The 23,356-nt window shown below is 39.6% G+C and overlaps 1 protein-coding gene across 2 annotated transcripts in view; it reads left to right on the forward strand.

Annotated features, from left to right (window-relative positions):
- IFT172 (intraflagellar transport 172) overlaps positions 1–23,356 on the forward strand; it is a 3,348,311-nt gene that overhangs the window by 1,519,305 nt on the left and 1,805,650 nt on the right. For both annotated transcript variants that reach the window (XM_044075467.1, XM_044075468.1), the window contains exon 25: positions 20,766–20,910. In XM_044075467.1, coding sequence (XP_043931402.1) covers positions 20,766–20,910 — 145 coding nt within the window. The remainder of the gene's footprint in view (positions 1–20,765; positions 20,911–23,356) is intronic.

A 23,356-nucleotide genomic window follows, 5' to 3' on the forward strand; every position in this document is an offset into this window, starting at 1 on the left:
AAGTGTATTCTCTGTAGCACTGCATAAAACTACAAAAAACTCTCGTTAGCCTTTTCAGTCAAAAAGACACAATATATAGTCACATATAGTAGCAAAAACTGGTCAAGCTGCCTTTTCTCATACATGTACTTACAGCATACTTCCCCTGTGTAATTTGTTGGGATTTAAATGTCAAGAAGCAAAAACATGCTGTTTTCCACATAGTTGCTTTTCTAGTTAAGTTTTTTCTTACTGCCCAGAAGGAAATAACATCATCTAACTTTTCTGCTGACATGACCTAATATTGAAGTACATTTAAATTATCTCTGAAATTTAAAAAACATTTTTTTGTGTAAATCAAAGGAAAATGAGCTTGAGGAAACACTCAACCCAACAAAACATAAAATAATAAAATAAAGTTTAATAATATGAGCACACGGTTTCGGAGGGCACAGTGTCTCTCCTTCCTCAGACAGCAAATGAATAAATGAAAGAATCAACCAGGGTTAAATAAACAATCCACTAATTAGACCAATCAACTAATATAAAAAACATATACACATTTTTTTGACTGGCAAAAAAACCCCATGAAAAGTAGTATATATAAATTTTACATTATGGTGTTTTTTTATGCTCCTTATGACTATACAATGCTTGTGTGCAAATGAATGGATCTGACTTCTTACAAGATAAGTGTGTCTTTTGTTAATGCTAAATGTATTCATTTGCTGTACTCTCAAAATTCTTTTATGGTTTTACTGTACTTGAATATAACATTAATAAGTTTTATCATTACTTTCATTGTTCGCATATATTCTGTAAAACGTTGCTTTCAAAAATAGAGGATTGTGATTGGCTCACCAATCATTACCTGGTTATTATGTGCTCATGACATGGATGCCAAGAAATTCACCTCAAGAGGGAAGCAGAATGACTGAGTCATTTGGGGATTCGGTGACTGCTCCTAACTTGTAGTCATCTGCAAACTTTCTCATCCAGAGACCCTTGGCGTTTGCCTTTATCTCAGAGAAATAGATGCCCACCAGTAGAAGTTTCCGTACTGAGACTTGTGAGACTCCACAGGAAACTGGTCTTTTTGTGAAAGCAGTTGCCCCTGTCTTGACCTCTTGAGTCGCATGTGTGACCCAGTTGGCAGTCCAGTGGGTAACTTAGGGGTTTATTGCCAATTGGGTAAGCTTCTCCACTGTGTCAAAAGTTTTGGCCAAATCTACATAGGTGGTATGCACTGTTTTACCTTTCTTTGTTGCTTTGGCAAACCTTTTGAAGAAGTTTACTAGGCTGAATAAGCAACACTTGCCTTTTCCGAACCCAAACTGGGATAGGTCCAGTGTTTGGAAGTGCCGTATGACCTTACTGATTAATTCCATCATAAATCTGTCCACAGCCTTACAAATGACATTGGTCAGACTAATGGGTTGGTAATTACCCAGGTCAGTGGATGGCCATCCCTTTTGCAGGGGGTTGACTTTTGACTGTTGCAGTCCAATTGCTTGGCACAAAACCTGTGTGTAGGCTGAGGTTGAACAGCATATTTAGTGGCACAGACAAATCATGCTTCATGCAATTTAAGATGCATCCTGGGGTATTGTCTTAGGTCCATTGATGGAGTGTTCTTGGCCTGTGAAAGCGCATTCAGGACTCGGTCCTGTGTGAAGGTGGAGGTGGTGGATGATCAGTTTCTGGAATATATGGTGAGATAATAGAGGGTGAAAGAGGGGTGAAGTTGGAGCTGAATTTATCAGCTAGTAAGTAAATATGTTAGCTTCAGTGTAGATAGTGTCATTCACAGTCACTCGGCACATTGCTACACAGAGAGTTGTTAACATAGCTAAAGAAAGTTTTATGATTGTCCTTTGCATGGGTTGATGTCTTTTCCTCAGTCTTGGCTGTGGTGGTTTTGATTAAACTCCCGAGTTGCTTATTTATTTTAATGATGGTGGATCTAGCTTGTTGTGGGTTACTCTTCAGATATTTGACTGTGATTCTCTTCCTTTTACTGTAAAGCTTGCTTATGTTGTGGTTTCACCAGGGAGGTTTGTTTTTGGTGTTAGCCATATGCTTGTTCTACAAGGTACAGCTTCTCTGTGTTACATAGTGGTACAAGTTAGTTAGTATGTTTTCACAGACTCAGTGGAGTTTAACAGATTTGTGGGGATTTGAAACTTGCTAGAATATCTCTTAGAAGTGGGACATTTGCATTGGAGAAATTTCTGAAGATTCTAGGGACTGCTGGGATCTCAGGTTTCAATTTTATTTCAAGGGAGGAGGTTGCACAGGGTAACCTGATGATTAAAGATGATGTGCAAGGGGTGAGGCACAACTCACCCACGTTAGAAAGGATAAGGTCAAAGATGTTTTTGCCCCTAGTGGGTACTCTCACTAGTTGTTCCAGAGCATTTGTATTAACAAAGTCCAGAGGTCTTGTGCACAAATGGTGGTAGTTGGATAATTAAAGTCATCCAGAAAAATGTTGCTGGATTTAATGCTGAGTGACTTCAGTCCTTGTAAGTAGATACTATGACTATCTCGGTTCATACTGGGAGTTCTATATCTGCCTGTAATGTGGTAAGGGTCTTTACAGATGGTGAGTTGGGGATGAAGAAGTATTAACGCACCACACTGGTGAATCAGCCTAAGTATAAGACACTTCCTGATAAACATTGAGGCAACTCCACTTTTTTTCCCCTCCTGCATAGTTTCTCTTCATGGCCTCTTACCTGTCACTGACACATTTGGCCTATCAAATATTTCACTTCCCCAGATTGTTGGACTATCTTTGACAGCATGTATTTAGTTAATGGAAATCTACTTTTAGACACACTAATCTCTGTATAGTTAGTGACTGTTTGGGATTAGCAATCCATATAGTACTTATGATGGTAAATATGCACTGTTGCCTTAGTTAACAGCCAGCATTTGCTACACCCAAATAAACTATATACTGTTCATTTACAGATCTGAGTTGTAATTGCTGGCTCTACAAAAATGTCAGTCATCTCAGACTGAACCCAGTGCCTTCCATTGCAGGTTTACCAACAGTTATTGAAAGATATCCAAGATTATCTTGTGTGAGCTTGTGTGAAAACACACACACACACACACACACACACACACACACACTTCTTCTTTCGGCTGCTTCCATTAGGGGTCACCACAGTGGATCATCTGTTTCCATTTCTTCCTGTCCTCTGCATCTTGCTCTGTCACACCAACCACCTGGATGTACTCTCTCACCTTATCCATAAACCTTATCTTAGGCCTTCCTCTTTTCCTGTTACCTGTCAGCTTCATCCTTAGCATCTTTTTCCCAATATACTCTGCATCTCTCCTCAGCACATGTCCAAACCAACGTAATCTTGCCTCTCTGGCTTTGTCTCCAAACCTTCCAAACTGGGCTGACCCTCTAATATACTTATTCCCAATCCTATCCACCTTTGTCACACCTAGTGCAAATCTTAACATCTTTAACTCTGCCACATCCAGCTCTGACTCCTGCCTTTTTGTCAATGCCACTGTCTCCAACCCATGTAACATAGCTGGTCTCACTACCCTCTTGTAGACCTTCCCTTTCACTCTTACTGGTACTTGTCTGTCACAAATCACTCCTGACACTCTTCTCCACCCACTCTATCCTGCCTTTACTCTCTTCTTCACCTCTCTTCCATACTCACCATTACTCTGAACTGTTGATCCCAGGTATTTAAACTCATCCACCTTCGCCACTTCTACTCCCTGCATCCTCACCATTCCTCTATCCTCCCTCTTATTCACACACATATATTCTGTCTTAGTCCTGCTGACCTTCATTCCTTTTCTCTCTAGAGCATATCTCCACCACTCCAGGGTCTCCCCCACCTGTTCCCTACTCTCACTACAGATTACAATGTCATCTGCAAACATCATAGTCCACGAGGACTCCTGTCTGATCTCATTTGTCAACCTGTCCATAACCATTGCAAATAAGAAAGGGCTCAGAGCTGATCCTTGATGTAATCCCACCTCTACCTTAAACGCATCCATCACTCCCACCGCAGACCTCACCATTGTCACACTACCCTCGTACATATCCTGTACCACTCTTACATACTTCTCTGACACTCCCGACTTCCTCAAGCAATACCACAACTCCTCTCTAAGCACCCTGTCATATGCTTTCTCTAAGTCTACAAAGGCACAATGCAACTCCTTCTGACCTTCTCTGTACTTCTCCATCAACACTCTCAGAGCAAACATCACATCTGTAGTGCTCTTTCCTGGCATGAAACCATGCTACTGATCAGTAATCATCACCTCCCTTCTTAACCTAGCTTCCAATACTCTTTCCCATAACTTCATGTTGTGACTGATCAGTTTAATCCCTCTGTAGTTACTACAGCTCTGCACATCACCCTTATTCTTAAAAATCAGTATCAAAACACTTTTTCTCCATTCCTCAGGCATCCTTTCACTTTCCAAGATTTCATTAAACAATCTAGTTAAAACCTCCACTGCCATTTCACCTAAACACCTCCATGCTTCCACAGGTATGTCATCTGGCGCAACAGCCTTTCCATTCTTCATCCTCTTCATAGCTATCCTTAATTCCTCCCTGCTAATCCACTGCACTTCATGATTCACTATCTGCACGTCATCCAACCTTCTCTCCCTCTCATTCTCTTCATTCATCAGCCCCTCAAAGTATACTTTCCATCTGCTCAACACACTCTCCTCGCTTGTGAGTACATTTCCCTCATTATCCTTTATCACCTTTACCTGCTGCATATCTTTACTAGCTTGGTCCCTCTGTCTAGCCAATTGGTAGAGGTCCTTTTCTCCCTCCTTAGTGTCCAACCTTTCATACAACTCTTCATACGCCTTATCCTTAGCCTTTGCCACCTCTCTCTTTGACATGCACCTCATCTCTTTATAGTCCTATCTACTTTCTTCATCTCTCTGACAATCCCACTTCTTCGCCAACCTCTTTTTCTCTATACTCTCCTGTACTTCCTCATTCCACCACCAGGTCTCCTTGTCCTCCTTCCTCTTTTCAGATGTCACACCAAGCACCTTTCTAGCTATCTCCCTTACTAGCTCTGCTGTAGTTACCCAGCTATTCAGTAACTCTTCACTGCCATCCAGTGCCTGTCTTAACTCTTCCCTGAACTCCACCTCACAATTGTCCTTTTTCAATTTCCACCATTTGATCCTTGGTGCTGACTTCACACTCCTCCTCCTCTTCGTGATCACCAGTGTTACCCTACAAACCACTATCATATGCTTCCTAACTACACTTTCCCCTGCCACCACTTTAGAGTCTCCAATCTCCTTCAGACTGGCCCTTCTACATAAGATATGATCCACCTGTGTGCATCTTCCTCCACTCTTGTATGTCACCCTATGCTCCTCCCTCTTGTTAAAATAAGTATTCATGATAGCCATAGCCATCCTTTTCGCAAACTCCACTACCATCTGACCTTCTGCATTCCTTTGCTTAACACCATACTTACCCATCACTTCCTGATCCCCCTATACTCCCTTCACCAACATGCCCATTGAAACCTGCTCCAAACATCACTCTCTCACCCTTGGGAACAGTCATCACCACTTCATCCAACTGACTCCAAATGTTTTCTTTCTCATCCATCGCACACCCAACTTGTGGAGCATATGCACTAACAACATTCATCATTACACCATCAATTTCCAGCTTAATAAACATCACTCTATCCGACACTCTTTTCACCTCCAAAACACTCTTAGCAAACTTTTCCTTCAGGATAACACCTACACCATTTCTCCTCCCATCCACACCCTGATAAAACAATTTGAACCCGCCTCCGATACACCTATCCTTGCTCCCCTTCCAACTGGTCTCTTGCACACACAATATACCAACCTTCCTTCTGTCCATCATATCAGCTAGCTGTCTCCCTATACCAGTCATACTGCCAACATTCAAAGTTCTGACCCTCACTACCATAGTCTTAGCCTTTACCTGCCTTCAGGCATGCCTTCCCCCTCTTCTCCTCCTTCTGCCAACAGTAGCCCAATTTTTGCCAGCACCCTATTGGCCAGCAGTACTGGTGGCGGTCATTGTTAACCTGGGCCTCGACCAATCCGGTATGTATATCTGTACTGTTGTCTGCATGTATGATTTGGTAAAATTTTACGCCGGATGCCCTTCCTGATGCAACCTTCCCCATTTATCTGGGCTTGGGGCCGGCACAAAGAAATGCACTGGCTTGTGCATTCCCAGTGGCTGGGTTACACACACTCAAAATACAAAATATGTATGGTTAGAAAGACAGATGGTCTAACAGCTTATTTGTACTTATCACTACCAGTAAGTAGATATGTCCAAACTGTAGTTGTAAAGTTTCACAGGCAGATTTATTCCAACTTGAACTCTGTTCAGGAATGCAATCCACTTGATCACCAGTCAAAAGCAAAGCAGAACTGACATTTGTTTTTTTTTTTGGCTATTTTTGAGTCCCAGGTTCTGGATGTTCTGTTTAGTTTAAATTTGGATGATGCTTTTCCTTTTAACGCAATGATATACTTCGGTAATCTAATATCCAGTTAAGATTAATTTATTTTTAAGCTGAAGCCACTGCAGGTGTGTACATATTTGAGGACCAAGATACTTTTACTGCACTTCCACCGTAAAGTCACATACTCTGCAGTATGTACATGTTTTGCGTTGTGTACATGTTGCATATTTATATACCTCAAGATTTACAGTAGCTGCATTATTGTAAAAATATTTTTGCTGTAGATTACTACCACGTCTCTACATTTCTCCCTGTTTCTGTAGACCTCAAGAGAGTTTTCTTGTGATACCACATTAAACAATAACGAAATATGGGGGGGGGGGAGTGCATATGCATTTTAAGTTATGCTTCCCGGTGCCTTGTTGTGTCAAGCAATCTTCATTTACATTGTTGTTATCACTCCTGTGCTTGATTGTGATATTGCATGACTGTTATATTCTAGGAAGTCTGTTGTTGAGCCCACTTGCTCATGAAGCTGTTTTAAGGGTTTGTGATCTGTAACTGTTGTGATTTTTTTTTAAACTTTATAGGTAGGGTTGACACTTTTGTCGAGGCCACGTTATTGCCACACATCATTCTCTGCAGATTCTTTTCTTGGCTGAAGTCTATGACTAAGGCACAGTGCTGAATGTTTTTCTCTTTTTGAAGAAATTTAACTGAGTGTAGCCCCCAATGTGTGGTCTGAAGTATCTTCCTATACTATAAACTTCTGTCTGTAATCAGGACTAATTAATACCACAGATCCAGCCAGGGCCTTATTGATTTTTGGAAAGCATTCTGACATGTCAGTGTCCAGATGATTCTATTAGGTGAGATCTGTGAGTGGAGTGACTCTGGTACTATAATGAGGATAAATTTCAGCTATATTTTAGATGCTTTTAAATAAGAAACTGATTACATTGAAATATAGAATTGAATAGCATATAAAAAACAAGTGAAAAATTACTGAACTTAACATCATAAAATAGTTTTAAAATAGGATCAGAGGTGACATAATCTGACCCAGTCTTGTGACACAGAAGGATGAAACCCTGACTGCACACAAGTAGCAGCAGCATTGGGCTGGAAGGACAGTGTGGGGGAGGATGGGAGTGTGAGCTGCTGATGTCAGCATGCCTTTCCTGGAGGGAGAGAGGGAGGCAGTTTGGCTGACTGCACTGGCATCATCTGTAGAAATACAGGTGTATTGCCAGCAACATAAAAAGCCTTGCAAGCTCGTTCTGCCAGGGGTGTGCTGGTTGGCATGGCCGGCCTTAGGCATAGGCCAACTAGGCGGCCGCCTAGGGCACCAGTCTAGCAGGGGTGCTTTTCCAGTATTTATTTGGTGTAGGTAGACCAGGATGGGGCACCAGGTAATGTGTTGGGGGGCGCCGTGGAACCCTTTTGCCTAGGGCACCAGTTGACCTAGGGCCGCTCCTGCTGGTTGGTCAGGAGGTTATCTACGCATGAACATGTACATGCACCTCCCAAGGCAGCTATGATAGAGTTTTCAAGCTGCTGAGAGGGTGAAGATAAGACAGTCTACAGGATGTGCAGACTGGCCCAATTTCTAACACCCCAGTGTCACCTCCACTACAGAACAAATGGACCAGAGGGGTGTCACACCGATGAACAAACTAGTAGATCAACTGGGAGCATGAAGGGGAGCCAAGGGACTGATCCTGAAGACCAAAAAAGTGACATAACCCAGTATCTGGTTCATATAGAGAAAAGATGGGTTAAAATGAGAAAAAAAAGTTATCACCTCATACTGTAAATTTCCACTTCAAATAAATACATTTTAAAACAATCTGTGGAAGATGGCCAAGGTTGGACACTCTTGAAACCACTGAGGCAGCAACTTCCACAGGTACAGAGCCTAAAGGACAAATGAATGAGTACTAGATGATTATAAATACATCAGGGGAACCACCAGCAGCCCCTGAAAATTTCAGCACAGATCTTGAGAGGGGCATCATAGTACCACAATCTCCTTCAGATAAAAGGTACTTAAATCATGTATGCACAAGTAGACTAGCACTAAGCCCTTCAAAACAGTTTTACAACATACTGGAAGTTGGTGCTGGCTCTGCAGCATAGCCATAATGCATTGGTGACTCAAGGCACCAATGGGTAGCCTAGCACTGGAGTTCTGCACCAGCTAGTTTCAAATGGCCAAGCCTAGTGTTATGGAGTCCCAGGTTAAGGGCAGTGTGGTAATAATCAAGGTGAGATGAGACTAAGGCATGAACAACTACTGAGAGATCAGCTTAAGACAACAAATGCTTGATCTTGGAAATGTTTCACAAGTGGAAACAGGAATATTTCTTGACAGCAGACACTTGATTCTGGAATGTCAGCTTACAGACTGATATCACACCTTAGATATGGTCCCGATCCACAAACACAAGCTTTTTTTCTCCATAAGAGATACACTTATGGAGCTGAGGGAGCAAAGGACTCTCTCAAAATACCATGAACAGCCATGACCTTAGTTTGGAGGTGTTCAGCTTTAACCATTTTTGGGTAAACCAAAAATGAATGGCCTTCAAGTCGTAGCAATGTAATACACTCTCACTCTGCCTCCTTGTGAAAAAGAGAGGTAAAGTCAGGTGTTATGTGCATAGTAGTGATATGGTAAGCACCTGTTCCTTATGATATTCCCCAAATGGTCGCATGTGTATTGCAGACAGAAAGAAGCCTAAGATCAAGACATGTGACACTCCATAATCAAGATGTTAGGAGGAAGATTTGTGCATGTCTGAACATACCTTTTAAGTATGGCTAAAGAGGAGAGAGGTAAATTAATCGAATACCATAGAGAAAATGCCATGTTAAGTTCCTAAAAGCTCAATCAAAATGCCTTAGTCTACAGCATTATTTGCAGCTTAGCAATCCTGAAGGACCAGTATTAAAGGACCAGTACTGAAGCTCACGGAGTAGTTGGATAAGAACAGTTATAGAACTGTGGTGGATGCAAAACACAAATTGAAATAAGACCTTAAGGTTACTAACTGTAAGAGAGGATCCATGTTGTAGATAAACACCTCAAGAAGCTTACCAAAAATTGGAAGGCAAGAGACAGGCTGTCAGATATATTATGATCTTAACATAGGGGGTAACAAGGCCCCCCTAGTTGTCTGGAAGACACATCCCAGACCAAAACCTGATATCGCAGACCACTTGTATCAAGACAGGCTTGAACCAGTCTTGACAGACAAGGGTTCAGTCCAAGGGATCATAGGACATATACCTGAGATCACAATCAAGAGCTTGTCATAACTGAAATGTCAGACTGTATCCAGATTGTAGAATAGTGAAAGCCGGAAAATTCTGCCAAACTCATGTGGATCAAACATGTAAGTGTAGATCTGATAGCAACAACCTTGTCAGCAAAAAAAAAAAAAAAAAACAAGCAGCAGACTCAGTTTGCAGAACAGACAAAGCACTTTGAGTGGTATTGCGGGAGCATTACATGCAGAAAAGAAATGAGGTTTAAAAGAGCAGGATTTGAATGGGCTGTGTAATGCTTGACCGACAGTGATTGGACAGAGTATAAGTGATGTACAATGTTTGCAACTAAAATTGTCAATATGGTTTGGTTTCATTTATATAAATGTACAATTGCCTGTGTCATAAGTGATAATTTAATAAAAAAAAAAAAAACTCTTTGAGTGGTAAGACAGGCTGAAAAGTTACTAGCTGCTGACATATCTCTCTGTCTGGTTAGATAAGCTCCAGTCTTATAAGTGAATGCTAGACAGGAAACAGCTAGGATAAGTACTCCACCAAGATACAATAAAGTCATAAAAATCCACAAAGAAATGGTGAAGCAACCAAGGCACAGAATGTCCTAGTTTAAACACAGTCCAAGGATAAATAAAAGGTAGATAAAATCCAAGGTAAATTTATTCACTCAGGTAAGCGCTTTCATGATACACATATCACTTCAGACCTTCAAACAAACACTTCCTACTCAACTATATTTAAGCAGTATTCAAACCAATCAAATCAAACCAATTAATGCTTGAAGTAATTAGCACTTAAAGTAAAACCAGTCATTCTACAATATGTACAAAGTCATACTGGAAAACATTTCAAGTATAGATACGTAATAAATATTGTAACATAAAATGCATTGGTTAAAAATGAATTAGTTAAAAATGATTAAAATATATATTTAATATTTTTATCTGTCTTTCATTAAAATAATTTAATTTTATTTGAACAACCTCCTATTCTTCAAAACTGGTTTCAAGGGTACTCTTATCATTAAGGCCCTTTCCTTTATTAGCTCTTAATCTGATAATCCACCTAGTTTCAGAGGTCTCTTTATGGTTCCTTATATCACCACCTCTCTCATTAGGAATAATTCTCTCAATAACTGAGAACATAAAATTATGGTCATTGCCTTCAGAGGACACATGTTTGGCTAACGCATTAGTGGCAACACCATTCCTAATATTTAATAAGTGTTCCCTGATTCTAAATCTTAGCTGTCTGTCAGTCATGCCCACATAAAATGCAGAACATTTCTGACAGACAGCCAAGTAGTCCACATGGTTTGTGTTACAGTTGGCTGCTACACTAAAATCATATATTCGCTTAGTGTCTGGATGTGTAAATACATCCTCATGATTTATGTATATGCATTGATTGCATCTACCACAAGGAACCGTCCCTTTTACTCCTGCCATATCTTGTCCCTTATTATTATGTGGATAGCATAACATCCTTTTCAAAGATTTCCTGTTCTTAAATATAAAACTTGGATTTTCCCCTACAACTTGTTTGATTTCTGGATTCTGTGTTAATATATTCCAGTTCTTTTTTATCACATTGGTTACTATATTCACATCGCTGGTAAAATAAGTAGAGAATCTAACAGATTCATTTTTATGTTGAACATATCCTGTTCTATCATTATTGGGCATTGAAAAATATGGCTTGCCTATACTATCTCTCCATGAAGTAGATGCATCCAGGATACCTGAAGTCATGCTATCAGTGTAACCCCTTTCATTAAATCTGTGTTTCAGAGTAGTTAGTTCTTCCTTAAGTTCATCATCCCTGGCTGTTAGCCTTGAAGTCCTAAGGGTTTGCCCTTTTACTACATTCTTAAAGATATGCCCTGGATGCATACTGCTTCTATGGAGTAAAGTATTTCTATGGCATTTCTTCCTAAACAACTTGGTGGTTATCCCATTCACATCATTCATACTAATCATTACATCAAGAAATTCTATTTCCTGTCTAGAGTATTTCATCTCAAATTTTAGAAAGTCAGTGCTGTTATTAATTTCTGTAGTGAATTATTTTAACGTTGCATCATCACCACTCCATAACAGGAAAAGGTCATCAACAAACCATTTATAAAATTGGATCTGGGGCCATCTTTCATTAGTAAGCACATTCCTGTTTTCACATGTGGCCATGACGAGATTGGCATAGCTGTTTGCGCTTGCCGTCCCCATTGCCACACCATCTTTCTACTTGTATAACTTACCATCAAAACTCAACACATTATTGGTTCAAACTAACTCCATTAATAAGCATATTAGATCTATTTTCTTTCCATCACATGTCCCTTCTTCCAGCAAATATTGTCTTAACAATTCTAATCCGGTTGTATTCGGAATACAAGTAAACAACGAGCATACATCTAGTGCCACTAATAGAAGATCTCCATCTTGTCTTTCATATGCATTATTAAACACATATAGGTCCTGCAAGAATTGCTTAGAGTCTCTTAGAATATTCCTGTTCTTATTTACTAATATTCTTAAATTCTTCTCAACATATATGGAGATAGACTCTGTAGACCAGTTACATTCTGGCACTATAGGTCTTAAAGGAGGTTGATATACATCCTTATGGATTTTTGGCAGACCATGTATGCTAGGCACTAGAGGTTCTTTTACCTTAAAGTAATCGTATAGCTCATTTGAGATGGTATTATCTAATAAACAATCATATAGTATCCCATCCAATCGTGATAACATCCCCTCCATATCAGCTTGGCTGATATTTTCATATACAGAGGTATCCTGTAGCATTTCATACATCGCTGTGTCATAATACATTTTATCCATTTAAACTACAGGGCCACCTTTATCTGCTTGCTTAATAATAACATTTTTGTCAGACTGTAATTGTTTTAAAGCATTCCATTCATCCCTGCTAAAATTGGAGAAAGTTTTAGTTCTGTTTTTACCATTCACATTTTCAAATATTTCATTTTCACAAATGTTAATAAAAACATCAATAACTGGATGGCTGGGTGGAATAAATAAACTAGGTTTCTTATATACATTAACATCGTTAGGCTCACCACCCTGATTTTTAAAAAACATTTTTAGCAAAACATTCCTACCAAACATGTGCAAATCTAAAATGGTATCAGTTACCTCAATCCATTGTGATGGAATAAAAGAAAGTCCCTTTTCCAATACATTTCTTTCATGTTCAGTCAGATTCCTTGAGGAAATATTTAAAACTATACTTCCTTTCTCCATGCCTTCTTGGATACACCCAGGGCTGCAGGACTTGTAGGTATTTTCCTTTTGTTGCGGTTCATGCTGTATGACCTGCCTCTCTCTGAAGTATTCAATTTTATTGGAAATGTGAGAAAAACCTGTTTTGATGTACCTTCTTGTCCATCATTTGGTATTCCTGATGTGGCTTTCATTTGTTGCACTTCCTCGGTGGACTCCAGCCTTCACCTCTCTCCCACTTTTTCACTCGAGTGAACAGAAGTTGTTGACACTTGCTCGGTGGATTCCAGCCTTCGCTTCCCTTCCATTCCACCATTTAAATGAGTTGTTGAAGTCATCGCTAAAGGAATGCTAATAGTTGGAGGAGCGTTAGATTTAGTTCTCGCACCAAAATTCCTCTCCTCTTCAAAACACTCTATAGTGATGTCATTGTGTTGTTTAGTGTGGCCCCCCCCCTCTCATTTTTAAGGTCGTACCTTCTTTAATACGATCATAATTGCTATTTTTGGGCCATACAAAGATGTGCCCTTCCTTAAAATCCCTTTTGTCCCTTTCAAGTTTGTGAAATTTCTGTCGTAGCAGTCTATGTTCAAAAATGCTACAGATTCAGCTATCGAAGCACATTTCTCATCCACTAATTTATGTGGATATGAAGCAAATAATGATTCCTGTTCAGAAATTACATTGGCCCTTATTTCTTCCCCTTTTTTAACAGAGGATTCCAATAATAGGCGAATATAGTTAAAGCTCAGTTCTAAATTGAGCTGCTGCCATTTACTTAACAACTCAGGTTGCCTTTCCCCTTGATTTGGCATTTTCAGGACTCTGAGTCCTCTGGGAATGACATGATTTTTCAAACATGCTTCAAAATAACATCTCTGTGTATATAGCTTCTTAATCTTGTACATGCCATCCTCTAGTCTATGTGTTGCCCTCAAAAAGGCAGCATAGTCTATTTCTTCATGTTCTATACCATTTCCATCAAAAAAAGTCTCATTAGATAGCAAAGGATTACCTTTTTTGTTTAGCAGTTCATGTAGTTTATACAATGCTTTCTTTGGTATTCCAGTTTCCACATTTGGAGAATAATCTAGTTATATCTCAGGCGCAACAGTTACAGTTACACATTCTTCAGCCATTGTTCCCAACTGTAACCAAAAAATAAAAATCCAAGAAAATGCTAGACAGGAAACAGCTAGGATAAGTACTCCACCAAGGTACAATAAAGTCATAAAAATCCACAAAGAAATGGTGAAGCAACCAAGGCACAGAATGTCCTAGTTTAAACACAGTCCAAGGATAAATAAAAGGTAGGTAAAATCCAAGGTAAATTTATTCACTCAGGTAAGCGCTTTCATGATACACATATCACTTCTTCAGACCTTCAAACAAACACTTCCTACTCAACTATATTTAAACAGTATTCAAACCAATCAAATCAAACCAGTTAATGCTTGAAGTAATTAGCACTTAAAACCAGTCATTCTACAATATGTACAAAGTCATACTGGAAAACATTTCAAGTATAGATACGTAATAAATATTGTAACATAAAATGCATTAGTTAAAAATGAATTAGTTAAAAATGATTAAAATATATATTTAATATGTTTATCTGTCTTTCATTAACACTTTAAATTGCATCCTTCTAGTCACAGGTGTTGAAGCTCATCATCTGTCTATGTCTAATTTCTCCTAAAAAAGAGAGGGTGAAAATGACTTTGGTTATGTAAATAAAATGCCTTGTTATAGTCATCTACCAAAACATCAAGAGAACCAGCACCATCCGCTAAAAGGAGCTTAAGGGTTGTAGAAGAAAATTAGCTGGTGTAATATGACTAGAAGGACACATCTCCCTCCATTCAGGATGGGGGGGGGGGGCTCTAGTGCAGGCAACTCCAGACTAAAGTGGACAAGGAAGTTGTCCGATTGTGTGACTGGTTCTGTGTCCAAGGCGTTCACTTCCAGTAGGAAGACAAAATGACCAAATCTGGTGTTAGAGGTAATAACCTGAGCAGTTTCAAGACAACCCACCACTACTCTAATTCTACCACTCTTAGCTGCCACACATGTTATTTTTTCCTCACCCTGTCAGTAAGGATATATGGGGCATATTGTGTTCCACCTAGTTTCATTGGAGATATTTGACCCCAAGACCATGTGGTATGTACTTGAACTAATTTAGACTTTACCACTGGTTCCAATACACCCTTGTGTAATGCGGGGTACCACCTTTTTGTGCAGTTATACTATCCCTACTAACTAGAGATTATCCGTTTTGCCCATTTCCTCAGCAGTGTTACACTCTCACCAGTTAATCAGATTCTTATGCCTTCAGGCAAAGTACTGAATATTTGGTATCTTATAATAAGCATTTTATATGTAATAAATTGATTCCCAGTCAGGCACCTATTAAAGTGAGTTATTTCTGCTTTTAAATCACCAGCAGTAACTTCTACTTTTTCCCTGTGTTCTTTAAACTTTCTCTTGTAAGGTGTAAGAATACATTTAAATATTGAAAATTTGGAATCAGACATTTTCGCAGAGCATGCAGAAGAGTTAAAAACCTCACCTGTTGCCCCTGGGCAATTTGATACTGGTTATATACATGTTGAAATGCCTAAATAACAATGTCATCTATCTACACATACTGAGGAAGCATTTTAGTATTAACACTGGTTTCCAAGGCTGGGTTTTCACTCCTGCTGTTTACTTTCCTTTGGTGGATGGGTAGCATTTCATTTTCATGATGGTATTTTCTTTTTTTTAACTCCTTTTTTTATCTTCTTTGCCTCAGTCTGTGTCACTCTGATCACTGGCATGATCTTAGTGCATCACATCTTCTGGTTTAGTCTCTAATTCAGGATGTACTTTGAGATTATTCAGGTATAATGTGAGTTGCTTTGCCATGTGTTCTGCAATTACAGCTCCCTCCAGCCTATCTGTGGGTTCAGTAGGATGACCCTTAGCTACTCCCAAGGCAGTTATCAACTTGTCCTTGGTTATACAATCAGATTGGATTCCTTTCAGTTTGCATTTTTAAGCCAGCTGTGATACTGACATTTTTTTGTAGTCTACAGAGCTCGTTCTTGTTTCCAAGCAACTCTGTGTAAAATATAAAATCACTGTGCAAAGTATACTCCTGAAAAGCTACCTTGTGACTGCAAGCATAGACAGACATTCCATTGACAAAATTGTTTTCAGGCTATACAAGTTCAGTTTGGAATATCCCACCATTACCACCAGTTTATGTGTGATAGACAGAGGCTCATAATTCTTACTCTGCCACCAGTTAATATTTAATAAATGAGCACATAAACTACATTCCTATCATCAAATACTGTGGGATGGGTGATTTACCTTAAGAGCATAGAGTAAATGCACACTGCTGCCTTGGGTATTAGCCAATATCTCCCGCTCCCAAGTAAACTTTACACTGTACAACTGAATATTTCACCAACCTTAGACAGAGCCCAGTGCTTTGCAATACAGTCTTAACAGCAGTAATTTCTATTTGCCCAAGATTATTTTGCACAGAAACACACAGTATTTTTCAAGATTGATTAATGATACCTTGCCAATACTAACATTCCCTTTCCTGTCTTTGGAGTAATAGTGGCACCAACTACACCACACTGGTTCACCAAAATACATTATCTAGTTGCAGATAATTTAATCAAGCATTGTGCTGATCTTCTTTGCAATCTGTTCATTGCTTTGTTGATTGGATTGGTCTAGTTAGAAAGAGCCCTGTTGTAGTCCAGTATAGTTATTTCTAGGCAATGTTTTTCTGCAAGCTAACCTGAATCCAAGTGTAATTTTATTGCATTTTTCCTAATGGAGGGTTGGTGGTGGTAGTGCTAAAAATTATCCAGCTACAGTAGAACTATAAGAATCAACATGACTAAATGGGAGCTAAAGTGTATGTATGTATGGTTGCAGTCTGTAACAGTGAACATTCTTTTTTCCTTGGTTTTTTAGTTTCACAGTTGAATATAAAAATCCCAAAGCAGAGGAGAAAAGCGAACCAGTCCAACAGTAACTCACTGACAGTTTTATTCAAAATAAAAAGACAAAACACATGTAAAATCAAGCGCTTTCGCCTGGGTAAATACCAGGCTTTTTCACGATGAACTTGCACTTAAAAAGTCACAAATTTATATACTGCAAGTAATGAAATCACATGATCAAATGTGTTAACAGCTTAATTGGTAGGCAAATAAATTGTTAAACCAATGCAAGCAGAACAACTAAGCCATGCTTATAAGTGAATTGTAAGCAATGTCATAATAAAAACACTTCTATAAAGCAACAAGATGTTAAAAAACATTAAAAAACATTAACAAACATTAAAAAACATTAGTACATCATCAATCAATCCTAAAAAACTTTTGTTAGAATGAATAAATGAATAAATAAAACCTGTAAAACTGCAATGTGTGTGTTCAGTACACTTTACCCAAAAAATGCCTGCAAAAAGTGGTAAAATTTATTGATTAATAAATAAATAAAACTATTTGTTGTGTAAAATAGACTCAGCCGTAAAAACTGTAGTTTTGTAATTTATAATTTATAATTTGGCCCTTCTTAATTTTAGGACACTTGTAATGCTGACACTATCATTCAGGCCTGGGGGTTTAGTGGCATTCAATTTGAGTTGCCACAACAGCTCCTTATACTCAAGCCGAGCCTCCCAGTCCCCTCCTCTACTATCCTGCAGTACTTGTTCTAAAACCATAAATCTCAACTGCATGTTAGGGCATGTGCCAAGATGTTTATAAAAAGCATTAGTGTCCTTCTTTTTAGAAATTTCATATAAATGCTTGTAAATCCTTCTTCTAAGGGTTCTCTCGGTTTTACCCACATAAAAACTACAGCATTGTGTGCAAAAACCCAAATACACAACACCCTTCACCCCACAGTTGTAGTAATGTTCAGCCCTAAATTTAAACCTTCTTGATGGGATGAATAATACACTGTCGTTTACCACATAGGTACACTGCTTGCATGCTCCACAACTATAAGTCCCAAGTTTGGGGCAAGTTCGCTTGCCACCAACTCTAGGTCTTCCTTCAAACAACCCTTTAAGATTCCTGTCCTTCCTTCTAACAAAAGAGGGATGCTCATTGATTATTTGCTTAAGCTCTTCATGCTGTTTTAAAATAGGCCAAAATCTTAAAATTGACTGTTCTACCTGGGAAGAATCCTCTGAAAAATTGTAAACAAAGCTATTGTGAGAATCAAACTTCTCCAAAGATTTTGAACCAGTATCCTGTGTTGTCCCTTTCCCCAACAAAGGGGAGTATACATCATCCCTGCCAGCAATAACCTCCTTGGCTAACTCATTGACCAAATGTGCTGGGTACCCTCTTTCTCCAAAGAGCTGCTTTAATAAATTCACCTCTTCTAAAAAATATTCCCCTGTGCTACACATTCTTGAGGCACGTATAAACTGTCCCTTGACTATGCCTTTTTTCTGATAAAAAGGATGACCACTGTCAAAGTGTAGATAGGAATTCGAAAAAGACGTTTTTCTGTAAACTTTGTACTGGAAAGTACCGTTGTGAGTATCCTTGGAAAGAGTAATGTCCAAATAGTTCATTGAATCATGACTTACATTATAGGTGAATTTCAAGAAAAAGGTGGTGGAATTAATGTAATTCATAAAATCAAGAAATTGGTCCAAGGTACCATTCCAGAGCAAACATATGTCATCAAGGTATCGTTTATAATGACTAATATGCCTGACCCAATGTGTGGAGAAAATAAATTCATTCTCCCAATGGTACAAAACAATGTTGGCATAGCTGGAGGCACAAGCAGTCCCCATTGCTACACCCTTTTTCTGCTTAAAAAATTTGCCATTGAAATAGATGAAATTATTTTCTAGTATAATTTCCATAAATTCACAGTTGCTTTCTGTGTGAGATGTACTACAGTAAGGTTTAGGAATTTACTCTTGCCCCGCTGTTGCACAGTCTTGGAGCTGGTATATATAATTAGCAGGGGGTTTAGGAGACATAGGGGACTTGTCCCCCTTGCAAACATTTTTTTCAATCTTTTTATGTTCTTCCTAAAAAGATTGCTGTTTTTTTTCCATCCCTCTCAAAGTGTCCAGTGGGCCAGACTCCAAAAGAGTTGCTCTCAGTGCAAGTCTGCTTGATTCCGAAATTCTTGCTCTTAGTGTGACTTACTTCAGTGTAAGACCTGTCTCTAAACAGGCTCATAACGGGACCAAATTCCGAAACACCTGCTCACAGCCTACTTTCAGTGTAAGTGGTCATTTACAGTGAGAACAACCCTTTTCAAATTGAGACAGTATTTCATGAGACTAACATTTATGTGTTTTTATATGTATATATTATAATATATGCACATACGTACATTTGAAAAAGATTGCCTGACTTAGAAGAAAATTAATTTACCATTGTCATCTCAGAAGTAAAACTTCATAAAACATTTCTTAAAAATGTGCAATGAAAAAATTAAATGCTCAACAGTGTTTTTCTAACAAAAATAATAAGTTATTCTTGAAAGCATGCAATGGACAAAAAATAAGGAATTTTATACCATATGTACAAAAAATTAAATAAAATTTAGAATTACTGCTAGGGCGGCTGCAGTGGTACAGCGGTTAGCATTGCCGCCTCACAGCAAGAGGTTCTCCGGTTCGATCCTCGGCTGGGGTGCCTTCTGTGCGAGTCTGCATGTCCTCCCTGTGGTTGCGTGGGTTTCCTCCGGGTGCTCCGGTTTCCTCCCACATCCCAAAGACATGCTGTAGGTGGATTGGACACTCTAAATTGGCCCTAGGCATGAGTGCGTGTTTGTGTGTGTCCCTTCTGTGGAAGGTTGGGTGCCGGGCTGGCAACTCAACACTGTAAAACTCCACTGCCAATCATGAGTGGACAGGTGATCCGCTCTGCCGACCCCTAACTAGCAAAAGCCGAAAGAAGAAGAAGAAGAAGAAGTAGGAAAAAGCAACAGAAGCCAAACACCCAGTTCAGCCCATTTGTTTAAACCTTGTTTTAAAGTTCAAACTAAGCCGTTCACTTACATATTTTAGGAGAACACATTTAATGGGTTAACTCTACCCTGCATTGGATTTTTTTACCAAACTGTTTGAAATGTGGCAAGTGTTAGTTACCATTTTGCAAGCTGCTTTGGGCTGTACTTTAGGTGTTCACATAAGACAGATACATTTGCATAAAGCAGAAGCACAACTTGTCCCCATACAAGTATGTGTATAAAGGTATATGATGCAACAGTGTGACCCTTTTTTTCTTGTCTGGGTACCTCAAGACAAGGATGACAGATACGAACACGGTAAGACATGGTTTCTGTTCTTACATTTCTCACTAATATTAACACCTTATTCTTGTCATCCTACAGAGCACCACAGATTAACAGTAAAAGCTGCTAAACCAGGGCATTTCATGTCCAGCTTATGGTTGCAGTGGATCATGGGGCAAACAAGAACATACACAAAATAAGTCATGTGGCCAACCCTTTTCCTTTACACTGCTACTCTTTTTAAATCTTAAAAGTGATTTAATATGTTTTTCACCTGCATAATGTTTTTAAGTAACTATTAATTGCACTAATTCTCTGGGTTATTTATAAGCCCTGATATTTATTGTTCCTATGTTCCTCTGTTGTACTTCAGGATTTACTAGCAATAGTAAAAAGTTTTTTTTCTTGGTTTTGATTGGTTGGTTTGGTTTGGTTTGACCATGGTATAGAGTACCTTTTGTTCTTTTTGCAGTTGTACTATAAAGGCTATTGAAGCAGCACTGGGTGCCAGACAGTGGAAAAAGGCACTTCATATCCTAGAACTACAGGACGACAAAACTACAAGCCAATACTATTTTAAAGTTGCCCAGCATTATGCATCTGTTCAGGAATATGAGGTACTGTGAATTTGGATTCATGTAATTAGGTTTTGCAGCTGTGTAATCAAAATAATGTGTGCTTAAATGCCAGCACCTAATAATACAGTGGTACATGCTCAAACTCATCAACACACTGTACAATTATTTTTGTTAGTATTCTGTTTATCTTTTCATTCATTCCCCAGTTACTCCCTTACAGGGTCATGGAGGACCCAGAGCCTGACCCTGTTATCAGTAGGTGCATAGAGTTTCATCCTGGACAGAGTGCCAGCCCATTGCAGGAAGCATGTGGCATGTGCCCACATACATGTGCACACACCTGTAGGCACTTGAAAGGAATGGCAATTCACCTTTGTTACTTCTTTGGGAGTTGAGAAAATTGGAGTACCCAGCAAAAACCCACACAAGCACCATGAGAACTTGTAGACTCCACAAAGAGCATACTCCTGCCAGAAGCTGTACTGGAGAAAACAAAACTCTGTAAATTGTCAGTTCGAACCACTGTGCCATTCATTTAAAATATGTGTGCATGTATTCACCATTACATCCCTCTTTTAGCTCATATTTGTTGTCTGTTTTGTTTATTGTGTTCACATTTTGGTAGCAGCATATACACATGGCTATTTGAAAGGGGGTTGCTGGGTACTATATGAGCACAATCATAAGGTATCAGCAACTCACAAGAGGCAAAAGATACTGCTACAACCCATCTAAAACTGTGTACTTGCACATCAGTTTAATAAGAAAGGTTGGAGGGTTAATAGGGATACCAGCATATATTCAGAGTGTCCTACATTAGAACCTTAATGTCTAGCTTTCCATGTCTGGCTACATACTCAGGACCAGGGGTATATGTATGAATTGAAACCCAGGGGCAAGGAGCTGATGTTCATCGTGTTACACTGCTGCAGTCATTACACTTGGGTTATCCTGCCGTCAGGCGGTCCCTCAGTCGGCCTGAGTTCCAAAGTCTTGGTCCGGCGTCGGTTGCTGTCGCTTCTTCCCTGACGTCAGTGCGACAGGGGTATATAAGATGCAGCCGACGCCATTTTCTTCAGTCTTTCTTGCTGTGCGGTGCCCGAAGCAAAAGCAGTTCGCAAGTGCCGGTCGGCCGACTCCTGAGATTTTCATTTCCAAATCCAGAACCGAAGTCTTCTACAAAGCTAAGTACCCCGTTGGGGAAACTTTTTCTTGCCTCAGACCAATGTTAGTAAAAGTTAATAACTGTATTTCTTGTGGGAAACAAATACCACATAAGGATTTCCATTCTTATTGTAGCCCATGCCTAGGCCCAGACCATGATGTCACAGGTTGTCGGTTTTGTGCTAGGTTTAACAAGCGCACTATTAAACGTCGGTTTGATTTTGCCCAACATTATTTTGGCAGAAAATTCAATTATACCATGCCGTTGGAACTACCGACGACCGGAATTCACAAAAAGCGCAAAGACAAGTACAGGCATCCGAGGCCCAAAACTGACGACGAAGCCTCTTCTAGGCCAGTCGCTGGTTCTCCGGTTTTCAGCGAGGCACCTTCACAGCCCCTGACGACCACTTCTTTAGAACCTCAGGCCTCCTCTGACTCCCACGTGGAGATGGCTGGGCCTTTGGACACACCAGTTTTACAGCCTACCGAGACTAACCCTTCAGAGAGGGATCCAGAGTAGCTGAACAACCCGTAGCTTCAGAGGGTGTTTTCAGACCCACTCAGTTAACCATTAAATCTTCTGCAAAGTCTAAAACTCCTTTAAAAACAAAGAAACAAATTCAACATTCACCAGGACAGGCCTTCATGCCTAAGAAACAAATGCTAAAAATGACCGAAGACCTAATCACCCTGATCAGGGGGTCCCATCCCCCTCCTGACAAAAGGCCTAGACAGGATGCAGACTATGACTCATCCGACAAGGTATCCATCTCTTCAGATTCATCCTCAGACCTAGGATACTCTTTACCCCCTTATGAAGATTCTGATGCTGAGGAATCAATTCCTTCAGCCTCTCCGCCAGAGGACTACTCCTTTGGGGAAACCTTACATACCATGAGGGAGTATTTCCACTGGGAGGGCCAGGATTATTCAGAATCCAATAAAAGGCTCAGAGATTTCCTTTTATTACCTCAACACAGTCCCCTTGCTATTCCACCAGTGTTAGATATTGTGGATGATGTTTATACTGAATCCAGTTTAAATCCTGATTCTTTACCTCCTGCTCCAGTTAAGCCTGATAGATACTACAGAGTCCCTAACTCTCACAAATTTCTTTACAAAAGCCCTGCTGCTGACCCTGAAACTATTTCTTGGGGCCCCAAAGGGGTAAAGGCCTCCTCAGCGAAGAATCCAGTCCCCTCTGACAGAGATTTCAGAGCATTAGACAGATGGGGGAAGAAAGTATATACATCTGCAACTTTAGCTATGAAGGCCTTAAATTGCCAGTTTCACATGCTAAAATATCAGCAATATTTGA

The sequence above is a fragment of the Protopterus annectens genome, chromosome 6.part1 (assembly GCF_019279795.1).
Source record: "Protopterus annectens isolate FY-2018-M chromosome 6.part1, PAN1.0, whole genome shotgun sequence".
Lineage (NCBI taxonomy): Eukaryota > Metazoa > Chordata > Ceratodontiformes > Protopteridae > Protopterus > Protopterus annectens.